Source organism: Panthera pardus, unplaced genomic scaffold (assembly GCF_024362965.1).
Source record: "Panthera pardus isolate Hobbes unplaced genomic scaffold, ASM2436296v1 HiC_scaffold_6, whole genome shotgun sequence".
NCBI lineage: Eukaryota > Metazoa > Chordata > Mammalia > Carnivora > Felidae > Panthera > Panthera pardus.
This window is the reverse complement of record NW_026526991.1, coordinates 86893955-86918359: the sequence shown is the minus strand read 5'-3', so window position 1 is coordinate 86918359 and position 24405 is coordinate 86893955. Positions and strand designations below refer to the sequence as shown.

The 24405-nt window shown below is 41.3% G+C and overlaps 2 protein-coding genes across 2 annotated transcripts; both read right to left on the bottom strand.

Annotated features, from left to right (window-relative positions):
- Positions 1–900: 900 nt before the first annotated feature.
- LOC109268708 (cationic amino acid transporter 3-like) lies at positions 901–23955 on the bottom strand. Its single transcript, XM_053895782.1, is given in 2 exon segments — positions 901–3466; positions 23458–23955. A coding segment is annotated over 1 exon segment (1779 nt). The 5' UTR covers positions 3283–3466; positions 23458–23955; the 3' UTR covers positions 901–1503.
- LOC109268709 (cytochrome c-like) lies at positions 10826–11196 on the bottom strand. Its single transcript, XM_053895792.1, has one exon. The coding sequence runs from the start codon at positions 11166–11168 to the stop codon at positions 10851–10853; it is 318 nt and encodes a 105-aa protein (XP_053751767.1). The 5' UTR covers positions 11169–11196; the 3' UTR covers positions 10826–10850.
- Positions 23956–24405: the final 450 nt, after the last annotated feature.

The window sequence follows — 24405 nt, the reverse complement described above, 5'->3', positions numbered from 1 at the left end:
TTCTGTTGCACCCCCCCCCCCCCACCCCCTTCACAGCAAGGCTCAAGCTAACAGCCTGTTCAGTGTGTTCTGAATACTGCTTCATTTTTCTGGGCTTTTCCTAGTGTTGTTCTCTGTGTCTACAATCTCTCCCTGCTGCCCACATGTAGCAAAATCCTATCTTTTCTTGGAGAGAGCCAATTTAAATGCCATTCCTCTACAAAGTCTTCTGATTTCACCAAACCTCACCACTGTGCCAGCCACAAAAGATCAATCTCCACTCTGAATTCCCAAGGCACTTTATTTGTATATTACTTATGATACCACACGCTTTTGTGTTACAGCTATGCTTTCCCTCCTGTACTAGAATATAAGCTCCTTAAGGGCACAGTTCATATTTCATCTTTCTATTTCATCTTTTTCTCTTTCTTATTGAAGAATAGTTAAGATACGGTGTCATTATATTACTCTAGGTGTACTATATAATGATCCAACACTTCCACACATTTCTCAGGAGCATCAAGATAAGCGCACTCTTAATTCCCTTTATATATTTCACCCATTTTCCTACCCACCTCCACTTTGGCAACCACCAGTTTGTTCATTGTGTTTAAGAGTCTTGGATTTTTTTTTATTTGCTTGTCTCTCTTTTTTGTCTGTTTGTTTGTTTTATATCTTAAATTCCATATAAAAGTTAAATCATATAGCATTTGTCTTTCTCAGACTAACATTTCACTTACACTTGTATACTGTATGTCCATTCATGTTGTTACAAATGGCAAGATTTCATGTTTTTTTTATGGCTAAGTAGTATCCCGTTGTTTGTATTTGTACATATACATATATGCACACACACACACACACACACACAGGCCAATTTTAAAATGGGCAGAAGAATTAAATAGACATTTTTGGAAAGAAGACAAACAGATGGCCAACAGACATATGAAAATATGCTCAGCATCACTAATCATCAGGGAAATGTAAATTAAAACTACAATGAAATATCACTTTATACCCGTCAGAATGGCTAAAATCAAAACACAAATAAAAAGTGTTGGAGAGGAAGTGGAGAAAAAGGAACACTTGTACACTGTTATTGGGAACGTAAATTGGTGCAGCCACTGTGGAAAAGAGTATTGAAGTTCCCCAAAAAAGTAAAATAGAACTACCATAAATACACTATTTCAACAACTGGATATTTATCCAAGGAAAACAAAAACACCTTTTCTAGTTTATTTTAATAATATTTTTTAAAGCCGGTAAGCAATTATGGATGCAACTGATAATGAAACAAGTAAAAACAAAGGGGGGGGGGAGGAAATGTAAAGACATATTCTTTGCTCCACAATAAATACACAACTCTATTCATGTTCCCCCAAACAACATGCCATGGGAGGCCTAGCTTTCCATGTGCCCAAAAGTATTCACCATTATTGTGCAGGGGACCGGACTGCATTCAAGTGTGATGATGTCAAAACAAATATGTACTGCATTCCTGAGTTCAAGTTCTACAGTGTAGCGCTAACTTAAGTGGGATTCAGCAACCAGGCTGTATTGGATCCCATAGCTAAAGTAGATAGCAAACCCAATCAGCATCCAGAAACCAATTGGGGCCCAGGTGCCAGCTGTCATCCGCATCATAAGGTAAACATTCACAAAGACACTCAGTAGTGGGAGGAGAGGCAGAGCAGGGACCTTAAAGGGAAGGGGACTGGAGCTCTGCGGCTGTCTCCAGATGACCCCAGTGATCCCAGTGATGAACACCAGGAGCAGCACAACCAATGAAATCCACACTGCAGCTCCAGAATGCAGAACTGGCCACTGGGCCAGCACCAGGCAAAGAAGAGTAAGCAGCAGAGCAAGCAGTGAGGAGCAAACATAGACAACCCGGCCAGAGAGTGGAGTGGGGGTGGAGCTGCCTGGAAAAAGTAGTCCCTGTAGAGTCAGCTTCTCTTCTGCAGGTCCACTCTCATCCTGCACGTCTGCTTCATTTCCCCCTTTCTTCACCTCAGGCTGATACCTGAGGATGAGAACACAAAAGGCCACCAGGGAGTAAGCTAGCCGTGTCCCAATTGACATGAAGTCCAGAAGATCAGTGAGTCCAAAGAAGAATGCCATGATTGCTGCGATAATGCCAAAGATCACAGTGGCCATTATGGGGATGTATGTGCCAGTTTGGATCCTGGCAAGGACAGAGAACAGGAGGCCATCCTTTGCCATCATGTATATCAGCTGACGTATGGGGAACATATAGCCCAAGAGGCTGGCAGAAAGACTACAGAAAAATCCAAAAGCTACAACATAGTAGGCAGGGGCCCAGCCAATATGGTGAAATACCTCAGGCAAGGGGGTCCCAGGTTGAAGCTGGTAGTAAGGAACCATAAGTGTAAGTGCTGAAGAGACACCAAAATACATCAAAGTGCTGATGAACAGTGAAATCACAATGCCCATAGGGATGGAACGCTGGGGGTTCTGGGCTTCTTCAACTCTGGTAACAATGTTGTCAAAACCTATAAATGCATACAGACAGGTAGCTTCTCCATGGAGAATCCCATTGAGGCCAAAAGGCACAAATCCTCCAGTGCCCAGAGGCCCCAAGCTTGAGGTGTCATTGAGTCCAGCCTTTACTTAGTCCTCTTCTGTGAGCTTCCAGTTGTGCAGGTCCCCCTTAATGAAACCAGAGATGATGACAAAACTGAGAACTAAAAGGCTCACCAATGTAACTACTTTGGTAAACGGTCCTGACTCTCTAGCCCTCAGAGTCAGCAATCCAATAAGCAACAACACAAGGGCCACAACACAGAAGCCTAGAATTTCTGCAAGGACCTGGGGAACATGCAGTAAGATGTTTTCATGCAGGGTCTGAGAGATCTGGTTCCCAAACAGGTTGTCAAAAGCTAAGCTCCAGGCAAAGACCACAATGGCTGTACCAGCAACATAGGAAAAGATGAGGTTCCAGCCAGTGATGAAAGCCCAGAGTTCACCTATAGTGACATAGCTGTAGAGATATGCAGAGCCAGAATGGGGAACACGGGCACCAAACTCTGCATAGCACAGCCCCGTCAGCACAGAAGTTAGGCCGGCCACCAAAAAGCAGATCACAATGGATGGTCCGGCTTTATCTCTAGCCACTTCACCAGCTATGACATATATAACTGCACCCACTCTAGAGCACACACCCAGGGCCACTAAATCCAGAGTGTTCAGTCTTCTGCATGGGACATCCTCAGTTACCAAATGTTCCAGCTGACGTCTGCGTAGCAGCTTTTGACCAAATCTGAAAAGTGCCTGACTCAGCATTGTAGCTGGAGTTGAAGATTCTAGGATCAGAGAGCTGCAGGAAGTGTGGAGAGCCGAGAGTCTGGAGCTGGGTTCACTGAGTCTCAGTTAAGCCAAGTTGGGTTGTCACTGCTGAGTTCTATTGCTCAGGCTTGAAAGCTGATGCTTCGTATTTCATCTTATATGTGTTATTCTTCCATAATGCCTAAGTAAACAATAAGTATTTACTGAACAATGGTGTTCAACCAACGCTTAGAAGTCTCAGGTTACCTGTAGAAGCCCAATATCACAGAAACTGACACTAAAGGACATCACAGAAAAACCAACCTTGCTTTCCCCCAGAAAAGTGCCAAGTACTTCCCAACATTCTGCTTTTTAATGAACTACATGACATATTTAAATTTGGGTACATATCATGTAGCTTCATGTACTAATTAAGCTATAAGACACAAGATGGCATGAATTTATTGTGCAACAATTCACATGTGGGATGTTTGGGCCATGCTTGAGCATGAATTATGGCACATTAATTCATTGACTAGAGGGCCTGATTGCAATTACATAACTATATTTTCAAATATCACCTGAGTTTAAATTAAAAATATTGGCCCCCCAGTATTTTTTTTTGATGGTTTTATTTTTGAGACAAAAAAAGCACCAAATGCAAAGGGACAGAGAGAGAGAGGGAGACAGGAACTTAGTAGGCTCTGTGCTGACAGCAGAGAGCCTGATGCGGGGCTTGAACTCACAAGCCATGAGATTATAACCTGAGCTGAAGTCTGATGCTTAGCCTACTGAGCCACCCAGGTGCCCCATTGGTCTCCCAGTCTTAAAATCTTTAGCCCAAAAATCAGCTAGCCAAAGTCAGATGTCACTTTGTCCCCCTTCCTCCTCACTCTGTATCTTCCATTTAACTGCAGTGATGACAAAGGGTATATAGTCCAAACCCTTCCCTTTACCCACCTAGGCCCACAGGGTGTTGTGAGAAGAGAGGAAGAGGGAGAAAGGGGCAAGACCTTCATAACTACTTCCAAAAAGGAGAGGAGCAGGCTGTTTAGTAAGGAAACATTGGAGAGATAGGTGCAGTAGCCAACCAACAATCCATTTCTAAGAAGGGAGAAGAGATATAAAGGTGCTTTCATGAAGCAACCAGGCAAAATGTACTACAATTTTTACATCCATAGTTATGAGAGTATGATGGGTAGGAAGGAAAGAAGTAAGTCACTTAGCTCAGAAGCTCACAACCTAAACAATTTCTTCTGTCTCTTCCCTCTTTGGATTCCAGTAAAGAAGATGAGCTCATTTCTGCAGGAACTCTGCTCACTGGACACACTATGCTCTATAGACATCCTGCACCATCTGTGATGTCAGCTGCCAGCAGCCTGGAGAATCTGCCCTGCTCTGTGAGCTTATATTAAATCATTCACTTGTAACTCCTATTAATTTTTCATAAGTAGTTATTTTTAACTCATTCAACCAGGCTTTCAATATGCCAAATATGTTTTCTTAATGAAGGAATTTGCATGAGGTTCCCTCTCCTCCCCTGCTGCTATTCAAATGGGTCCCTCCCCAATGGGAAGCAAGGCTTTGAATGAAAAATTCATAGCAAAATCCTGGAAATGAATGGTGGAGAACAGAGAAAGCAAAGTCATGCAGCCCCCACTTTCCTCCCTACTCAGACTTGGTTTGAGAGAATTTTAGGAAATGTTGTCAGAGGTTTCTAAAGATAGAAAAAGCAAGTCAACATTGAAAAGTCTTCTCTACAGATTATCAAAAGGAACTCTTGGGTTATGGATCAGACCTTCCGTGTGCAAATCCATCTACACTCCTTATTTGCCACCACCAGTTCCAATTTTATGATTTACTAACAAGTACATGAGATAGATAAGGGGGGTGATCACTTCTTAATTCATGGAACTTTTCTACACTGTGAATGTGATTGACATGTCCCCCACCCACCCCCAGGCTTCAAACTCTTCGGTGATTCCCACTGATCTTCCTTCCTAGTCCTTCCTTCCTTCATCATCTGACCTGTGATTATTCCTTCAACTTCATCCCCTGCCCAGTTCCTGCTCTAGTGGTGATTTCTACACTCACCATGTTCCCTTGTCTCTAATGCCCTCTTGGCCCCTTCACATACTAACCTCCACTTCTTTTTCAGCTCCCAGCTCAGAAGTTATTTCCCCAGGAAGCCTCCCCTAACTCTTATGCTACCCTCCATATGTGCTCTCATAGCACCCGGGCTTCCCCCATGTGCCATTGATCCTAATGAATCAAAATTCCAGGTCAGCTTCCTGTCTCCTCAATTAGACTGTGAGTTGGGTGCTCAATAAATATTTGTTGAACAAATACACAAACTGAGAAAAGAAACCTGAAAGAGCACATAATCCAGAATTCCTATCTACTTGACTTTGAGATACATACTTTGTAGCCAAGCAACCTTTATAAACCTGGTTCAGGTAAAAATATAAATGGTATTACTTTCCTTGTAGAATACAAGCAAAATGAAAAGTATGAGAGGAAAACCAACTGTGATAAAACCTTGACGGTACATCATTCATGGCAGGTATAAGGCACATGCGATGATAAAGAATTGTTTGTCTTTGAGGACACTTGTTTAAAAAAGATCGGGTTGCCTTGAGTTCTACACAGCCAACCACCAACACTCAATTAGAGAATTCTTACTTTTTGGAAGGCATCACACCCAGGCCCTATAATCTAGGTGGGATATCCTAAGGCAGACGTTCTCACTTCAGGGAACAGAGGGAGGCATAATGAAGATACTTGCGCACATTTTCAAACATCCTCTCCCTCTGGAGATTCTTGTCCAACTAGCCCCATACTTCCCATGACTGCTCTAAACTACCCAACTGATAAGAAATTGTCCTCAATTTCAAAGGGAAGAGATTCTAAGAGCTTTCTTTTCACAATAAGCAAGCACAGTTTGGTAGTTAGGAGTAAAGGCTCTGCAGGTAGATGGTTCAGGTTCAAATCACAACTCTACCACATACTGGGTGACTCTAGACAAATTTGTTCAGCCCTCAGAACTTTAGTTTCCACAAGTCAAAAGGGAACAAAAGTAATACTTCATAGGGTTGTTGTGTGGAGTAAGTGAAACAATACCTGTAAAGTAGTACTTAGCTCAGTTTCTAACAAACAATATATACTTAATATACTCTACCTGTTTAATATTAAAATCTGACCCAAATGCCCAAACTTTAAAATCAATTAGTCTTTATAAATGTCTAACCTTGAAATCATCCACTAAAACTCAAGTCTGTTAGCTGGTCCTCCTGAGATAATGAAAACAGTTTTATTCCATATACTTTGCCTTGAAACTTAATTAGACACCGGCATAGATGTTAGTGCTAAGCACATGGGGGTCCTAGGCTTACTGAATTAGACCAGGCATCAAAAGATGCAAAGTTCAAATACAATTATAATAATAAGTATTATTACACAATTAGAATAATTGTGATATAGAATATTATAACATATGATAATTATAATATATTTATATAATATAATTATTATGATTAATATTAGAACAATATCTTTGTCTACAGATGCTTCATATTATTTCTGGAAGAGGCAGTGCTGGGTGCTATAGTGGCAAGAACAAGGAACATTATGTCAGAAATTTTGGATTTCAGCCCTGGCTCTTCTGCTTGTCTATATAAACCAGGGTGATTTGTCTAATCTCTTTAAGCTTCAGTTCCAGGAACCTTACTTGACCTCCCTTACTGGATCAACATGGGAATCTGATGAGAAAATACAAACTATCATTCACTGTTGGTGGGAGTATAACTGGGCCCACCATCCTGAAGTACAACCTGAAGTACAACCTTGGAATTAAGAATGCACACATCCTCCCACCCCACAATCCCTCTCTGAGGTAGTCACTTAAAGGAAACTCCCAAGTTCATAAGGAGACCCATATGAGCACATTCATCACAGGACTATTTGTGGTAGCTGGAAGTTGGAAGCTATGCAAGAGTCTGTTACTAGAGGAATATATAAGTAAAATGTGTCCTATATGCATAATAAAATATTATACAGCAGGTCAGAGAAATAAGTAAATTTACAGACAGCAACTTGGGTAGATCTCAGAAACAATGTTAGGTAGGAAAAGTAAAAGGGGGATGAGGTGTAAGGCACAATGCCATTTATGTACATTAAAAAAAACAACCATGGGTTTCCTGGGTGTCTCAGTAGGTTAAGTATATGACTTCTGATTTTGGTTCCGGTCATGATCTCACGATTCTTGGGTTTGAACCCCAAGTCAGGCTCCGCACTGACAACGTGGAGTCTGCTTGGGATTCTCTATTTCCCTCTCTCTCTCTGCCCCTCTTGCACTTGCTCTGTATCTATCTCAAAAATAAATAAACTTTAAAATGAAACAAAACAAACAAAAACAGCCCAAAAAATATTGTATGTTGATCAAGGATACACATATATCTGTTAAAAATGTCACATAATTCTTGTGCTCAAAACCTTCCACTGTTTCCCTTTTTATTCAGAGTAGAAGCCAATATCTGCATTTACAATGGCCTGCAAAATCCTCCAGTATTTGTCACTGACCCAGCTACCTCTCAGTATTCTGTTTCTCTCTTCTCCCACTCATTTTTTCTCTAGCCACTAGCCTCCTAATATACCAGGCAGGCCCTAACTCAGACCCTTGGTACTTGATGTCCCCTATAACTGTACCACTTCTAACCTAGATATTTGGATAGTTGCTCCCTTAACTGCATTTTGTGAAAAAGTACATTTGTAGCACAGCCTTCATTAGTCACTCCACTCCTAGCCACCCACAACATACCTTATTCACCACCCTTTTTTTCCATAGCACTTAATATTTAAGGTAGTATATATTTTACTTACTCATTTGTTCATGATTTGTTTCACTCCAAAAGAAAGTAAGTTCTATTAAAGCAGGACTTTTTCTTTTCTCCTGGCTGTATTCCCTGTACCTACAGCTGCGTCTGACATATAGTTGGCACTGTGTAGTTGTTGAGTGGATGAATGCTTCTAAATACACATATAGACCATGGATTGAAAGAGTATTTGCTAAATACACTAAAGCAAGTGCCTCCAGTGAGGAGGAGAAATAAGAATAGAGATAAGAATGAAAGGGGAAAAAATGCATTTATATAGGACCTAACAGGAAGTGATGGTGCTAACAGTCCATGACTGAGGGAGGGTGGACTCCACTCTGTACTTCAGGTTCAACAAAGGAATTGCATGAGGTGATGTTGTGAGAGGACCTAGTTCATTGCCTAATAAATGGCAGGAACTCAGTAGATTTAAATTGAAGGAACTGGAATCGTGTAATTGCCAGGACTTGGAGAACACAGAGAAGAAATACCTGCTAGAAAGAGGGTGGAGAACAAGGAACGATGGGACACCCTTCCTACCAGTTACCTCTGAACCCATTTCCTTTTCCCCAATTCCTCTTTCTCCTCCAGCTCCTTTAACTGTTTCTGGATGCTTGTACCACATTTCTCCGTCTGGGGAGCTGTCTCCAGCCACCTACCTCCCAACAAAGACACAACAGTGATTCTTAACATTTGTTGAATCGCACACCCTTCTGAGGTTGACCACCTCAAAAAAATGTTCTGCACTCTCCTGAAGTCTATCCATGGACCATGAGTCAGAATCCCAGAGGAGGACCATCTGAATGGCAGGGTGAGAGAGGGGTAAGGCTTTTGATCATTTGTTTCCCTCAACTGTGTTGTGCAGGGTGGTCTTTGTGCTCTTCCCACTTTTACTGAAGATGAGGGAAAGAGGGCTACAATAAAGTATGTAAATACCAGAGAAGCATCCCAAAGAACAAAACATCTGGGAACTAAATAATAATATTTTATGATTCCAACAGAAGCAGACAGAACAAGAGATGAACAAGCAAACTTATAGACAGGAAAGCAAATCCATGACTGGGAATCCTGAGAAAGCCTACCACAAATTCAGTTTATAACAACAGAGAAACATCAGCCTCAAATACCATGATCAGAAATGCTCTTTCTCCGTGCAATAACCTGTGATTATTCCAATTAGCTTATATTCAGTCCAGACTCTCTGACACAGCTGTCAGAGCCCCACATTAATTCTCCCCCTACCCTCAGGTCCATCACCTCCTTCCTAACTCAGCTCCTCACATCCTTGTTTACTGTTCCTGGAATGAGCCTTTGGCCTAGGTAAGTTACCTGCCCTGCCAGGAATGCCCTCCTCAGTCCTGTCTAGTTATGACAGGACTATCCCTTCTCAACCTCATCTTACATTTCCCCCGTTCCATGTCTAAAAAGACTTTCCTAAACTGATTCCCGTCTCCAACTATCCTCCCCTTCCTGCCAGCACTTACAGCCCAACCTGATGCTCAGTTGAAACTAACTTTCCCTTTCTGCATGTTAGTGTCCTGGGTGTGTTGTTTAAATTCCTTTATTGCCTAAAAGTTTTCAGAGGGCAGGACCAGGATCCATATACCTCCTCTTCTGAATTCCACACTTCCAGCCCCAATATTCACTACACAGGACTAGGATTTGCTCATAATTTTAGGAAACAACCATACAAGGCACTTAGGACAGAAAAAAATGAGTATATAGATGTATTCATTGACTAGCATATCTTGAGATTCCTATAAGTAGGATTTTTTTTTTGAGAGAGAGAGAGAGAAAGAGAGATTGAAAAGGGCAAACCCAGGTGGAAACAGGAGATTATAATATATACTATCATAAACATTAAAAATTTTTAAAAAGGGGCACCTGGATGCCTCAGTCCGTTAAACGTCTGACTTCAACTCAGGTCATGGTCTCACAGTTTGTTCATTTTGAGTCTCACATTGGGCTCTGTGTTCACAGCTCAGAGCCTGAAGCCTGCTTCAGAATCTGTCTCCTTCTCTCTCTGCCCCTCCTCTGCTTGCATTCTCTCTCTCTCTCTCTCAAAAATAAATAAACATTAAAAAAATTTAAAAAGAATATGCACCATCATTTATTTCAAGAGCAATTCCTAATGAGGGCCCTGGGTCTGTGAATCTCCGTTTAATTAGGAAACTGTCTCTCCCAAAGGTGGTGCTTCCTTAGGGGAGGTGCTTAAAGAATTGTAGAGAGGGACCAGAGGACATGAAGCCAGGTTGTATGAAATAATACCCCAGCCTTCCCCTTTCCTCCCTCTCCTCCCTGGGTTTCTCTCAGTATCTAAGCAACTTCCAAACACCAAAACAAAAGTTCAATCCCATGTCCCCAAGAAGAACCACTGTCAAATCCAATATCCACCCACTAAATTAAGGCCTTCTTGCTTTCCCAGCCAACCCTATCCACTCTTCTTTGTCCTGTAGGTCATTGTGTACACTCCTCTAAGAAGGGCACTGCCCTCACTCTGCACCTTTCCCTTTCAAAACATTTTTCCAAAACAGTAAGTTCCACTGGTTCCCGTGGTTGGATGTTAACACTCCTGCCAATCAGGGAGTTGGCCTTATGGCTTCTGAATCGCTTCAAAGAGATTTGGATACCAGCTGCTTCACTAGAAGTTTGATAAAGACAAAAAAAGTCCTGAGACATTTTTTGTTTTGTAATAAATAAGGCAGTGGCCAACTATTACTCCTTAGTAGCTTTTTTGAGATAAGCTATCAAGTCTGCTCTTTCCCCTGCCTTCTTAATGCCAGTGAAGATCATTTTTGTTCCAGGGATGTACTTCTTGGGATTTTCCAAATACTCCATCAGTGTCTCCTCTCCCCAGGTGATGCCTTTGTTCTTGTTGGCATCCATGTAAGAAAATCCAGGGGCTTGACCTGTCTTTCGCCAAAATAAACCATGGAGATTTGGCCCAGTGTTGTGCTTGCCTCCCGTTTCCACAGTTTGGCACTGGGCACACTTCTGAACAAAAATCTTCTTGCCCTTCTCAACATCACCCATTTTTAAATCGGGTTCTGGCTGGCCGAAGTCCGGGGTCTTCACTTCCAGGCCTGCTGTACCCGCGTGGGCCCCAGTTGCAGCACCTGGGCACTAACCTCGGCCCCACCCATATACCCACCAAGGCAATTGTGTGCCCCTATGGCTGAGGTTCCCCTGCCCCTGCTTCAGCCTCCCTTTGCGGCTTTGCGCTCACTGCTCTTTGGTTGTGCGCAAAGCGAAGGTGCCTGCTCACAAGCCGAAGGTCTAACTCTCTCCAGTAAGTGTGGTTTTAAATTCTAGTTCAGACATCTTACTTATATCTGTTGATTAAATCCTGGCCATCATTTCTTCCTATTCTTTGTTTTGGCATGAATTCCTCCATCTTCTCATTGTGGAGGAAGAAAAAGATTAATAAAAATTAAAAAATGAAAACAAAAAAAATCAAATAAAGGAAGCTAGATATTAGGTGTGTTTTGGTATGCTTATTGAGAAAAGCTGGATAGAATAGAGAAAAAAAGAGAAAGGGAAAATGTTAAAAAAATAAAAAAGTTTTCAACCATAAAGTAGAATAAAATAAAGAAAATGAAATAGAATAAAAATTAAAAAGTTAAAACAACAAAACAATAAAAAGAATTTTCTCTTTCTTTAGACAAGAAAGAAAAGGAAAATAAAGAAAGAAAAAGGAGAACAACCTAACCAAAAATGGAAGAAAATTAACAAATAAACAAAGGATCCAGCACACAGAATGAAACCTAAATGAAGTTACATCCAGTTTCTTCTATAACTGAAACTTTGCAGCACACTATAGTCTGCAGACTAATAAGCCTGTGGAAGGGGTTTGTGCTGGTCTTCTGGGGCTGTGCCTGGAGGGCACAGGTGGATGGGGCTTTGTGTGAGGGCTCCTTCTTCACTTGGTGGCACTACTTAGCTTACTAGGGTCATCTGTGTGTGTGCACACATGCACATGCACATGCTAGATGTGAAAATGGCTTCACCCAGCTCCCTAGTCTCTGGCACAGGAACCCCTTGCCCTCACCGACCTGTAAACTCCCTCCTTTGTCTCAGGTTTTTATCTGCTCCCCACCTCTTCCCTGTCAGTATCCAAACTGTCTGTCTTCCAGGTGGCACCTTCCTCCAAAGTTTTATCTGAGATGGAACTGTGTTTCAAAAACCCCACACTTCAGAGACCACTCCACTTGGACCCATGCCAACTCTCTGGGAGATTGGTCTTGCCCAGCAATGTCCAGGTGCCAGCTTGTCTCAGAAAATATTAATGCAATTACACTGTGGCAGAGGTTCAGAGATTATGACAAATCACAACACACAGCCTGTGCAACACACAGAGGGCAGTTTTGTTGTCCTTTGGCATCTTTGTTCCAATACCACAGCAAACATGGCTGCTCTCTGGGGTCAGCCTGGAGTTTTGCTAGTGGGGAGGCCATATAACCTCTATCAAATGCACTGTAATCAGGGGAAGTACTTCTTCTCATGTGGCACCCCTCAGAACACATTGCCTGCTCCAAGGAATTCATCCTACTTCCTCACCACAGCACCGCCAGGCACTGAGCTCTGAAACTTCACACTCTGCACTCCACTGTTTATAGAATCCTGGCAGCAATGAAATCCTCTCCTTTTTCCCTGTCAATGGTTTCTGGGAACAGATTTTTTGTCCAGTCCCTTGCGAGTGTTTTCACTTTTTCTCTCCAGCTACCTCCAGGGAGAGTGCTTTACTTGTGCAATCCCGATGTGCTTCACTCTCCCCCTTTCTCTCTGTCTTCTCTCCATGAAAATGGCTCCCTACACTCCAAGGCTCTGCAGCTTTTCTCTCTACCAAATCACTTCTCCATACCACATACCTGGCAAGTTCTCTGGCTCCAATTATGCAGAATTATATTGTTCTGTGAATCCTCAGATCAATTTCTTAGGTGTTCAAAATGGTTTAATCCTGATATAGCAGTGTTTCAGGGATGAGACAATCTCAGGGTCCCTATACTACTCTGTCATATCAACATCTCCGTCATGAAAACCACCTATTTTTGAGAAATAACAAAGAGGCATGTGGGGCCAGGACAGAATAAGTAAGGGGGAAGCAGGAGAGGATGATCAAAGAGAGAAGCAGGAAGCCTGATCCTTCACATAGGGTCTGAGAGTCACCGTGAAGACTTTGGCTGTTACTTTGGGTGTGATGGAAACCCTAGAAAAGCTGATAGTTTTACATGTTGCCTACTGATTTTAATGTTTGGTGAGCTAAGTATTGGGTTCTCAGTTTTAAAAAGGTTTTGTGAGTTAAATATTGGGTTCTCAGTTTTAAACAAGGCATGAAAATAAGTTTTGCAGAGCTCTCAATAGATAACTTGTGGGTATGAAACAAAATGAGGGTTGAACATGCTGTGTTCTTGCATCTGCCTCCCTGACTAGATGCCAAAGAAGAAATTCCATTCACCAGCATGGGAGAATAACATGATGAATTGACTTGACTGAAGCTGTTCACTTTCTGGATTATCTCTAGACAGGACTCCATCACTGATAAATCAAACAAAAGTCATTTTAGCATCACTCACTATTTAATGTTATTCTCTAGCATTATTGTGGATAATCAGGAGCTGACATGAAGATAAAAAGATGTCTTTCTGTAACCTGGTGAAAATAAGGACTGCAAAGATAAGGGTAGGTAGACTCTCAGAAAGAGGGTAGGAATCATGTGAATCAGGCACTGCAAGCCTTGAAGAATTACATCTATGAATCCAGTCCCAAGCCCCAGATGCCTCAGGAAGAACTGTCAGAAATGTCTGAGATGCTCAGAGCTGGAGAGAGAAAGGGCCCCAAATGGAAGCCTGAATACACATTTCTGAAAAGTAAAGAGTAACTGTCATAACCTCATTTCCCCCCAGGAAACAGGGATGAAAGCTTCTATATCTACATGGAAAATCCAAAAAGTTATATGTTTTCTTAACACAAATCAAGAAAGAATGGCCACCCAACCACCATTTATAAATGTTAAAAAAATACACAATTGTGTGTGTGGAGAGATGAAGTGTAGAGAAGGAGAGAATTATGGGGTTGTCCCAGATGGGAAAGTAGGAGAGACAGAAGTCAGTTTTCACTATGGCATTCTTAGGATTCTAATGGGGGTGAGGGGAGGGAAATATAGTAAAATCTGGAAATGTAAATAACTAATTTCTCTTGGCAAGGAAACATGCCATGTACTCCTAGTTTCTGTGTGCTGTGTTTTCCCAGCTAAGGACCATCTACTCATCCTCCACTCTCAGCACACTATGATCACCACCCAGTTCTAGGGTAAAGAGACTCCACAGATTGCCTCACATCATAGTCCCAATCTCATTTCCCTTCTCTCTGGGATCATTACAGAGGTCCTGTGTTATCTTTAAGACTTCAAACATGTATAATAAAAATGGGAGTAGCCCTCAAGTAGCAAAATAATAGACCTAAGTGGCAGTGAACATCTTAGGTCATTCATTCATTTAATAAACATTAAGCACCTTATAAACGTCAGTCCTAGTGCATGATGCTACAAACACAATGGGGAAGAAAAAGATGTGCCCCATGCCGACGTGGCACTCATTGCTGTCAACAATGTTCTTATATAAATTGTGTAACCTGAATCTAATGATAAAAAATGATCAGTGTACAAAGCAACCTTCCAAAGAATATTGATTTGTTATAAAACTGACCTGTACTGTTCAAAACTGTCCATGTCAGGAATGACAGGCTGAGGAACTGTTGCAGATTAAAGGAGAATAAAAACACATGACAATCAAATGCAATACAGAACGCTGGACTGCACAGGGATTAGGCAGAAACATTCTGCTATAGAAAAACTGGACATTTGGGGCGCCTGGGTGGCTCAGTCGGTTAAGCGTCCGACTTCGGCTCAGGTCATGATCTCACGGTCCGTGAGTTCGAGCCCCGCGTCGGGCTCTGTGCTGACAGCTCTGTCAGATTCTGTGTCTCCCTCTCTCTCCGCCCCTCCCCTGTTCATGCTCTGTCTCTCTCTGTCTCAAAAATAAATAAACGTTAAAAAAATTTTAAAAAAAGAAAAACTGGGCATTTAGTAAACTTTGAATATGGGTCATATTTTATTCACACACACACACACACACACACACACACACTGGAGATAGCAAACAAATGTGGCAAAATATTAATAATTGCTCAACCTTGGTAAAATATAAATGGGTGTTAATTATACTATTCCTGCAACATTCTGTAAGTTGGATATTTTTCAAACTAAAAGGGTAGAAGAAAAACAAGAATGTCCCCATAGTAAACGTTATGGATTCTTTTTCCCTGAATGTCCTCTATAAACAACCTTGTCATTATACTTGTTTGGAATCGAATCCCACCCTGAATGATCTAGCCCCAGATCAGGAACTTTAGATGAGAGGAGTGGGTGGGAAGATAGAGCTCTCTTGGCTTTGATTTACAACCAAAACTCAACAGCAAAAATTACTGGAACAAAACCACAACCATGGCTCATGTTAGCACGGTTTTTAAAATTCCATATCCTTACTGTCATTTTGTAGGATGAACACAGACTAATAAGCCAGGGCCCTAGACTTCAACTCTAGAGGCATTGGGAAACACGTGAATGGGCATGAGGCAGAGAAAAATGGGATCTGGCAAATAGGGGTACCAGGTATATGTCCAAAATTTGGGGATACATTGAGGGGGGACAAAGAGAACCAACATTTGTTGAGCTGCAAGTAATGTACATATGCTATTTCATTTAACCCCCATAACATCCCAGTTAAATAAGTATCATTATTTCATTTTACAGACTGAGAGGTTAGACAACAGTCCCAGGCTCATATAGCCAGTACAAAGAAGAGCTGGAATTTGAATTTTGTTCTTTATTATTTCAAAGATGATAATCTTTCTACTGCATGCAGCATGCTACCTCCACAAAAAGTCAAGACTTCAGGGAATAACTATTAAAGGAGTATTTGAGCCAGTTATTTTATCTGTGCCAGGGTTACCTTCTGCTAATCTCTTCCCTTTCCTCACAAATAGATACTGATCAGCCAGAGCTGCAAGTACTGAGACCATCAAATCTGAGAACTACAATTAAATCTTATCTTGCTAAACTCCAAACCTAACCTAGGGTCAAATGGTCTCCAGACTATGCTTTTAGACTCCAAGTAAGATTCCAAAGCATCCATGTAGCTATTCCAATAGTTCTGGGATATGATGTTACAGATAATTGGAATTCCTACCCACAACTTCAGCCCATCTCCTTTCACTTGGCTTTTTGTGGAAATACAGGGTAATAGGTCTTTAGATGCCAAATATAAATTGTCCTCCCACGACTTCTTTCATCATCCTATTCTTTTATCCAATTTTTGTAGTTATTACCTCATTATTAAAATGAAATAAACCCACATTCATGCAGTTAGGGAGCGCTGGAGAAGAAAATGAAACCTTGACTCTCATTGTGTAAAGGAAGATGGAGAACAGACATTTTCTAAAATGAGAGCCCAATGGCAGGAAGATGGTTACAATTTCTTGGACAACCTAAATATCTCTAGTTTGGGATCCCAAACCTCAGCCATCACCCAAGTCTTCCAGACAACAGTCTGTTGGCACATACTGTTAGGAATAATCTGTTACAAAGGACAGCCCCAACTGGAACATAAGAGGTTAGAATGCAGATGGTCACAGTTTAATGATTATAGTTTAACAAAACATTTTTTAAGGTTCCTAATTCACCTGGCTATTTGCTCCCCAGATGTGGCTGCCAATCAGGCAGACTAGGAATGTGTGCCAGAAACTGAAATGTCCTCTTATCCTTAACCCAGAAGAACCAGTACCAGAAAAATGTCAGCTCGCTGATCATTCCAAAATTTGATTAACCACTTTCAGAGCTAAAATGGCAGAGTGTTGCTGCAATAGGACTTCAGCTATTTCAGAGTGATCATTCTGACTTGGTTGTTGTTGAAAACAGGAGACCTGATCTGGTAGAAAATATAAAATGGGCATTAGGATTCCCCATTGTGGCCCATGTCTGTGACCAGCTCTGAGCTCACAGCACCTAAAACAAAGTTAGTATTTATTAATCACCCATGGACATCAGGCACCAGTAAGACCTCTTTGTCTGTTTTTGGATCTCTTCATTATTTTTTTAAGTTATTAAGGGATATGAACTTGAGATAAGGAATAATGGGCATTATGAACATGATATTGGTACAGGAAGATCAACAGAAAAGATAAAGGGTTTCCTTTCTATTTTAGTTTCAAAAGGAAGAAAACCTCAAATATATCCAGAAACAAGGGGATTGACAAAGCAGCCTCTAAGGATCCTGACCTTATTCGGGGAAAGTGCATAAAAATTTGGAACAAATCTAAAGAATTCCATCTGAACTCATTGGTTTCAGATATTTGGGGATCACCAACCTAGACCTCAGTTCAATTCAGATGACATGAAATCACTTAGACATTTAGAACCTTGTCCACAGTAGACCTGTATCTAGTAACTTCCTATGGTTTGCAAATATTGCATGTCTAAGGCCAGCTTCCTGCCATACTCTCTGGTTCACCCTCCTGCTCCATAAGATTGGTAACTCTGAACAATGAGATGCCCTCAGCTCTCACTAAGATTCACCCTGCTGCCCTTGAAGCAGGATAAAGCCCTGAAATACATTCTTCCTGATCACTACATGCAGCCGATAACTGAAGTGTAAGTTCTCTCTACCCTTCCGTCTGGAAAATGACACTTTCCTCAAGTCTTAAAAAGATACACACACACACACACACACACACACACACACACACACACTCCCAACCAACCTGCAGTTTCCTCTTCTCTGTTAAGTCCAAACTTCTAAGATTGTATTGCCAAAGTTCTTTTTTCACTGTTATTCTACCACTTACTCCTACTGCTAACTTTTGTGGCTCCTGCTTGGACAGAACAAATCTTTTCCCACACATGCACATCTTGCTAGCATTAACATCAGCCATCACAGAGACTGCCTTTCTCTGCCTAGAACAAGCTTTTTCCAAATTTACTCAACATGACCCTCCTTCCCCAAGCTTCTCTAGGCACACCTACACAGAGATACCTGATCTCTCCAGTATTCTCCAGTATGCTCTCCTTGCCCCCTGATCTCCCCTCATTAATGTCCACTAGCCGAGAACTTTGCCCTAAGTAGACACCCAGTTAAGGAAGAGGGTAGGAATCAGTGGGTGGTGAGGTGGTACTGGGAGCAGAGCTTCTGCCTGATGTTGCTTCTGCTTGCCTTTCCTTCCCCAGCTGAAGCCTAAGGTACAGAGAATTAAACAGTCACGTCCAAGGAAGTCCCAAGATTTACATCCCAGTTTGGTTATGTCAGAGATCCAACACAACTGAGGCCCAAGTCGCTTTCACCACAACAAAGTGAAAGTACAAAGGAAGTAACCCAAGTCAGTTGAAACAAAGTGCATTATCTGTGACCTTTATGATTTTCTCCAGTGTCATCTCTTTGATGTTTGACAATTGAACAGATAGACAACACAGAGTTTTATTACTTCCACTGCTTTACTTTATTTGGAAAATAAGCCAACTAATGCTTTGGCCTTAGGCTACATGACATAAGACTGAAGCTGCATAATTGCATTTAAGGCTAGCCTGAAGAAAGGAGGAATGTACAATGCTCAAATGATTGAATGGTGTGTAGAACATGATTTCACCTGTTTCAGGATTTTAGGAATGTATCTCTGAAATTCCTTTAGATTCTAAGTTCCTGGAGAAAAGAATTTTCTCTATTTGCTACCATTTTTCCTGTACTGTCTATAAATAACTACACAAATGGATTCAATGTACTTTGAGCTGGGTCTGAGTGAGAAATTTGATCGTTCCTCAAGTAGAAGCCACATAAAATTTCTAATTGAGAAGGACTGGATTCAATCTTTTAAAGATAAGATTTCAACTAAGCATAAATGAATACAAGGGAAAATTCCAAGTTAGAAAATTTAGGCACCACACTGATTCTTTGTGCAAAAGAACTGTAGCAAAATCAACATTTTTCTTCCCCATAAATTATCAACACCACCACTATTATGCCAAAATCATAATGCATTCAGTTACACACAGTGCAAGAACAATGGTGGCAAATACAGAATCCCCCTGTCTGGGAACTTACAACCAAGGGCATTTCATGAAGACCTACACCCTGCCAAAATAAGTGAAAGATACATAAACTGTGAACCGGGAAGGGTATTCCTCAGTCACAGCAAGAGTATGTCAAGATCCCAGATGGCTTCCTAGTTGATGGAAGGTAAGAGTAGTAAGGACCTCATTTTCCAGTGTTAGCAAGACTACTGAGTATGTTCTGTGCACCATGAATCAACCTGAGAATGCTGCAAGGAAGAGAGGGGAATTACCCCCATCTTGGCCTTGTGTATATCTGTTTCCCAGGAAAACATCAGTTCAAGCTACATTGTCAGCCTTGGACTTACTCTAATAAATAGACCCTCTTTTAGGCCTTCCTTCCATGCCCCCCCACCAAAAACACAAAACAAACTTCATCACATCTTGAAATAGTAAATCCATTTTGCCTAACTAAACAGATCCAGATAAATATTTGCTACAGATATTAGTAAAGATCTAGATACTAAAATATAAGAATAATATAAAAATAATTATTCTCATTCTTGGTCTGTGCAGAAAAGGAAAGGAGAACCCATTGCAATAGTAATAAATGTGTTTCTTCTCCTCTGGGGATAGAGAAGTAAAGGTCAGGTAGCTTCCCTGAAAAGTTGGAAAGAAAGCTGAAGTAACCAAATTCAGCTCTTACTAAGGAAAATAAATATCCGAACTAATCTCCCAGGAGTCTTCTGAGAACAACCTCACCAAATGGATCACTTACCAGACATCCTCCCAACTGGAATCTCACTTTGTGGTATACTTTGCATGTTACTTGAAAGCAGCCTTTGTCTCCCTTTCTAAAATAAAAATTCCTTAGGGTAGAATCTGCTTCATTTTTTCTCATAAGGCTTGAAACCCTTATTATGCAAGTAAATATTACCAGGTGCAACAAAGACTTCAGCTTGAAGGCATGGCAACCCCCAAACTCATTAGACCAGGAGGAAACACATCCACCTCCACCTACTCACCTACCTACCCTAGCACCTCCAGGCCTACACCTCTCAAATACCATTCCAGTCTGGCAGAAGCTGAATTCTGAGTCAGTGAAAACCCATCCTGATGCAAACTAACATGATCCAAACAAACTCTATGTAGATCAAACACATCCAGCCAAATATAGACCCAAATCTATGTAGATGTAGAACAAAACATGTCTGCTTCCTTCCCACAATGACAATGGAGTCCCTGGTACATGCACACACTACATTAGCATCATTTAACCATTATTTGGGTATACAATCAGAGAGCCATAACTTTTGTAGAGGTTGTGTAGACTCCATATTTTCTAGTATCATTCTAGGATGGTTGTGAAAAGGCACCTTTTCATAGTCATTTTGGGATAACTGCAGAGAAGACAAAGTTAAAAGCAACATTCCGCATTCATGATTTGACATATTTACAGGTTTAATTTCAATCATAATCCATTTTTGAAATTCTTAATATTTCAAAAACACCAAAACAAGATAATCAACTTGACAAATCAGAAAGCTTGAGCTTCTGCTTCTAAAGGTCTTCAGAAATTAGATGCACTACCAGGAAGAATCAGAATTAGAATTTCCATACAAGAATAAGAAAGAGATCTGGGGAATGCCAGTCTGCACATGCAGTTAAGGGATTAGAAAGGGATGTGATACATTGATGTCAGGAGTGAAAATCAACTTCTTCTCTTCTTCCCCCTATGCTTCTCCATTCCCTTTTCTCAGCCCCAAATCCTGTCAACACAGAACACCTAATAAAAGTTCTCAGGAGAAACCAGTAGAAGGAAATCCATCTGGCTGTCTACCTTATTTTCCAAACAACTTAATGTAGGATGGCCTTTAACTACAGTGAGCACTGATCAAAAACCACTTTTTCCAAGAAGCTTTGTTGAATACTTTGTTTTTTCCCCCAAGCCCTTCCTTTCCTTGAAGGCACAGATTCTAGAAATCCATCTAATAATCCCATCTATCACTATACTCTTGTCTCCACTTTTAGACTAGTCATTTTGAGTGGTCAGAACCACTGGTTCTTTCTTCTGTGTCCCTCTTCACAATATACACTCTCAATAATATACTGCACACAAGGTGGTTTTGGAAAGCCAACTATCTCTCTGGTTATCTTCTTTCATATCTTTAAATGTGTCCTTCTGTCCTCCCATGTAAGGACTCAACTGTCTCTTTCTCTCTATCCTCTCTCACAAGACTGTGCTTGTTTCCCCTCATAGCCCTGCTGTACATCTTCAATATCTCCCTTGTAATATTAATTTGTTTGGCTTTGTTTTGTTTTAGGAATGTCACCAGATTATCTGAGTCATGTGAAAGTTGTATCATGACTCAAAGTGCTGTGTTCTTATCCAAATAATGGTCAATATGATTTCTCCATCAAGACCCATCTGTCTCACCCCAGCTCAGGCATTATAATCTACAACAAATAACTTCTGCCACCACTTTTCAAGGGACACTCTATCTATTTTTCCTTATTCTTTCTAATCCCCACTCTGCTTTGTGATTTCTGCAGTAATAAAATAAAAAAGGGATGAGAATAAACCAAAAGAATATAATTGAAAAACTATTTTGATTAATTTGGAATATACTTGTTGAAGAAAAATGGACTTTCCACATGATTTTGCTAAACTAAGGTTAAAATGAATCTGCCTTCTGGAAGCACATAATATGTCTCAGTTGATAATGGACAGAAGTTGCCCAAGAATTGCCAGAGGGTAAGAGAAAGACAACCTAGAAATAAACACTTGCCACATATAATCAATAAAACAGGTGCTGTGCTTGGATAAGTGTTATCTAGGCTTCTGGTGTTTGGGCACTGTCTACATGTACATGGAAGTCAAGAGGAGGGTGGAGAACAATTTAATATTCCAATTGCTTTTAAAATTAAACAGTTGCATGAGAAAAAATGAAATATGGCCTTTTGTAGCAACATGGATGGAACTGGAGAGTGTGATGCTAAGTGAAATAAGCCATACAGAGAAAGACAGATACCATATGGTTTCACTCTTATGTGGATCCTGAGAAACATAACAGAAACCCTTGGGGGAGGGGAAGGAAAAAAAAAAAAAAAAAAAAAAGAGGTTAGAGTGGGAGAGAGCCAAAGCATAAGAGACTGTTAAAAACTGAGAACAAACTGAGGGTTGATGGGGGGTGGGAGGGAGGGCAGGGTGGGTGATGGGTATTGAGGAGGGCACCTTTTGGGATGAGCACTGGGTGTTGTATGGAAACCAATTTGACAGTAAATTTCATATATTAAAAAATAAAAATAAATAAAAATAAATAAATAAATAAATAAATAAATAAATAAATAAATATAAATAAAATTAAACAGTTGCAAATATACTTTGGGATAACGGCAAACTGCCTTTAGGAGACCCAGTGTTTTAAGACCAATAGGGAGCCAAACCCCAAGAGAACTTGGTAAAATTGCCTGCTACAGCCTGAGCTTGCCTATAATCAATCCCCACCACAACTTTTGAAAATTAGATAAGAAAGGCAGGGAGAGACATTCAGCAGTTGTAAAAATAGATATCTAGCTCCTTGAGCATGGAGGAAGAAGTCCCTCAAATCCTCTGTCATGGTGGTGGACCACTTTATACAGCTGACCTACTACTCTGCAAAGTCCACAACAATGTCCACCCTAAGAGGATATGATACAGAGACTTAAAATTTCCAGTGAGAAAGCATGGCAAAACACGAAGGAAGCAGCAAAGCCAGGTGGAAAAATATTCATTAATTCAAAGAACAGGTCTAAGCATACAATGTGCTGGGCGCTGTGGGAAAGACAAAGATGGATAAAACAAGCTTGGCACCAGGTCAGAAAGGAAAGGCAAGGGAGGAGGACAGGGCAAAGAAGTAGGAAGGATGCCAGAGAAGGTCAAAGGAATAACCTCCCCTAATTAATATTTTCCTCAGCAGAGCTGAGAAGGTTTCTGGTCTGGAGGAGAAGAGAGTGCAGGCCTCTAAACCACTCTGACCCCAGCAAACCTACTTGCCATTCCCATACTCTCAAGGTCTCTGATCTGCACGGCCCTCCCCCCCATCCAGAGTCTGGTTCTGGCGCTATGAAATATCCTCTGCTCTAAAGCCCGAGTCCACAGTCGGTGGAACTCCAGGCCAGCCTTCTTGCTCTCTGGCTCTGTCTGCATTTTCTTGCCAAACTCTGTAAATAGGAGAAATCACTTACCAGGTGCTTTTCCTACCCCAGAGGAGGAAGACCTGAAAGAAAGGGTAAGTAAAACCTAGGGAGAGGGAAGTTTACCCAAGCAGAGTCAGGACCAGGAGTGGAGCTTAGCTGGGCCCACAGGGAGTTGGGGCCGTCCCAAGGCAGGGCCTTCTGGAGGTGGAGCCCATGAGAGGCAGGGCCTTAGAGAGGCAGGGCCCTCGAGAGGCGGGGTCCTCAGGAGGCAGGGCCCTCAGGAGGCGGTCACAAGGGAATGGTAAAGAGTGAAGGAAGTAGATTAGGCAAAATCTAGAGGAAAGCTGGAGGAGGGCGATGGAAGACTAGTGGGACCCTACATGAGTGACTTGGTGGACTAAGAGCTTAAGTGGGACTTTGTTGGAGACTTTTTGGAGGCAAGATGGAATTTAAAAGGAAACAAACTTCCCAGGGTCCTGGGTTTGGAGGAGGTCCTGGTTGGCAGGAGGAGAGTGAGGGAAGCCATGTGGAGTCCAGTCTATGTCATTTGGAGGCCACTCCCAGATCCAGCTGAAGAGTCCTCTAAGCAGCTCTTTAAAAAGGATGGAAGCACTCTCTAAAGCTGCCTGTTCCAGAATCTCCTACTAGGTTCCTCTATTATCACCATCCATCCTGCCCTCTCACCCATGTTTCCCATCACTCCAGGAATAAAATTAAAAGAGATATGGCTTAGGCTTCACCATAAAGGACTTTCTGAGATAGTCATTCAGAGTTTGTAGCATATTTTAACTGAATATACATTGAGCATTGTGCTGGAGATATATATATATATATATATATATATATATATATATATATATAGTCCCTGTCTAGAGAGCTTCCTACTCTAAGTAATCAAAACTAGGGCTGTCAAGACCCTGAATGGTGACCAAAAGAAGGTGCCATCTCATTACCCTTATTTGTCTTTCTCTGCCTGACTTATTTCCCTTAGCATAA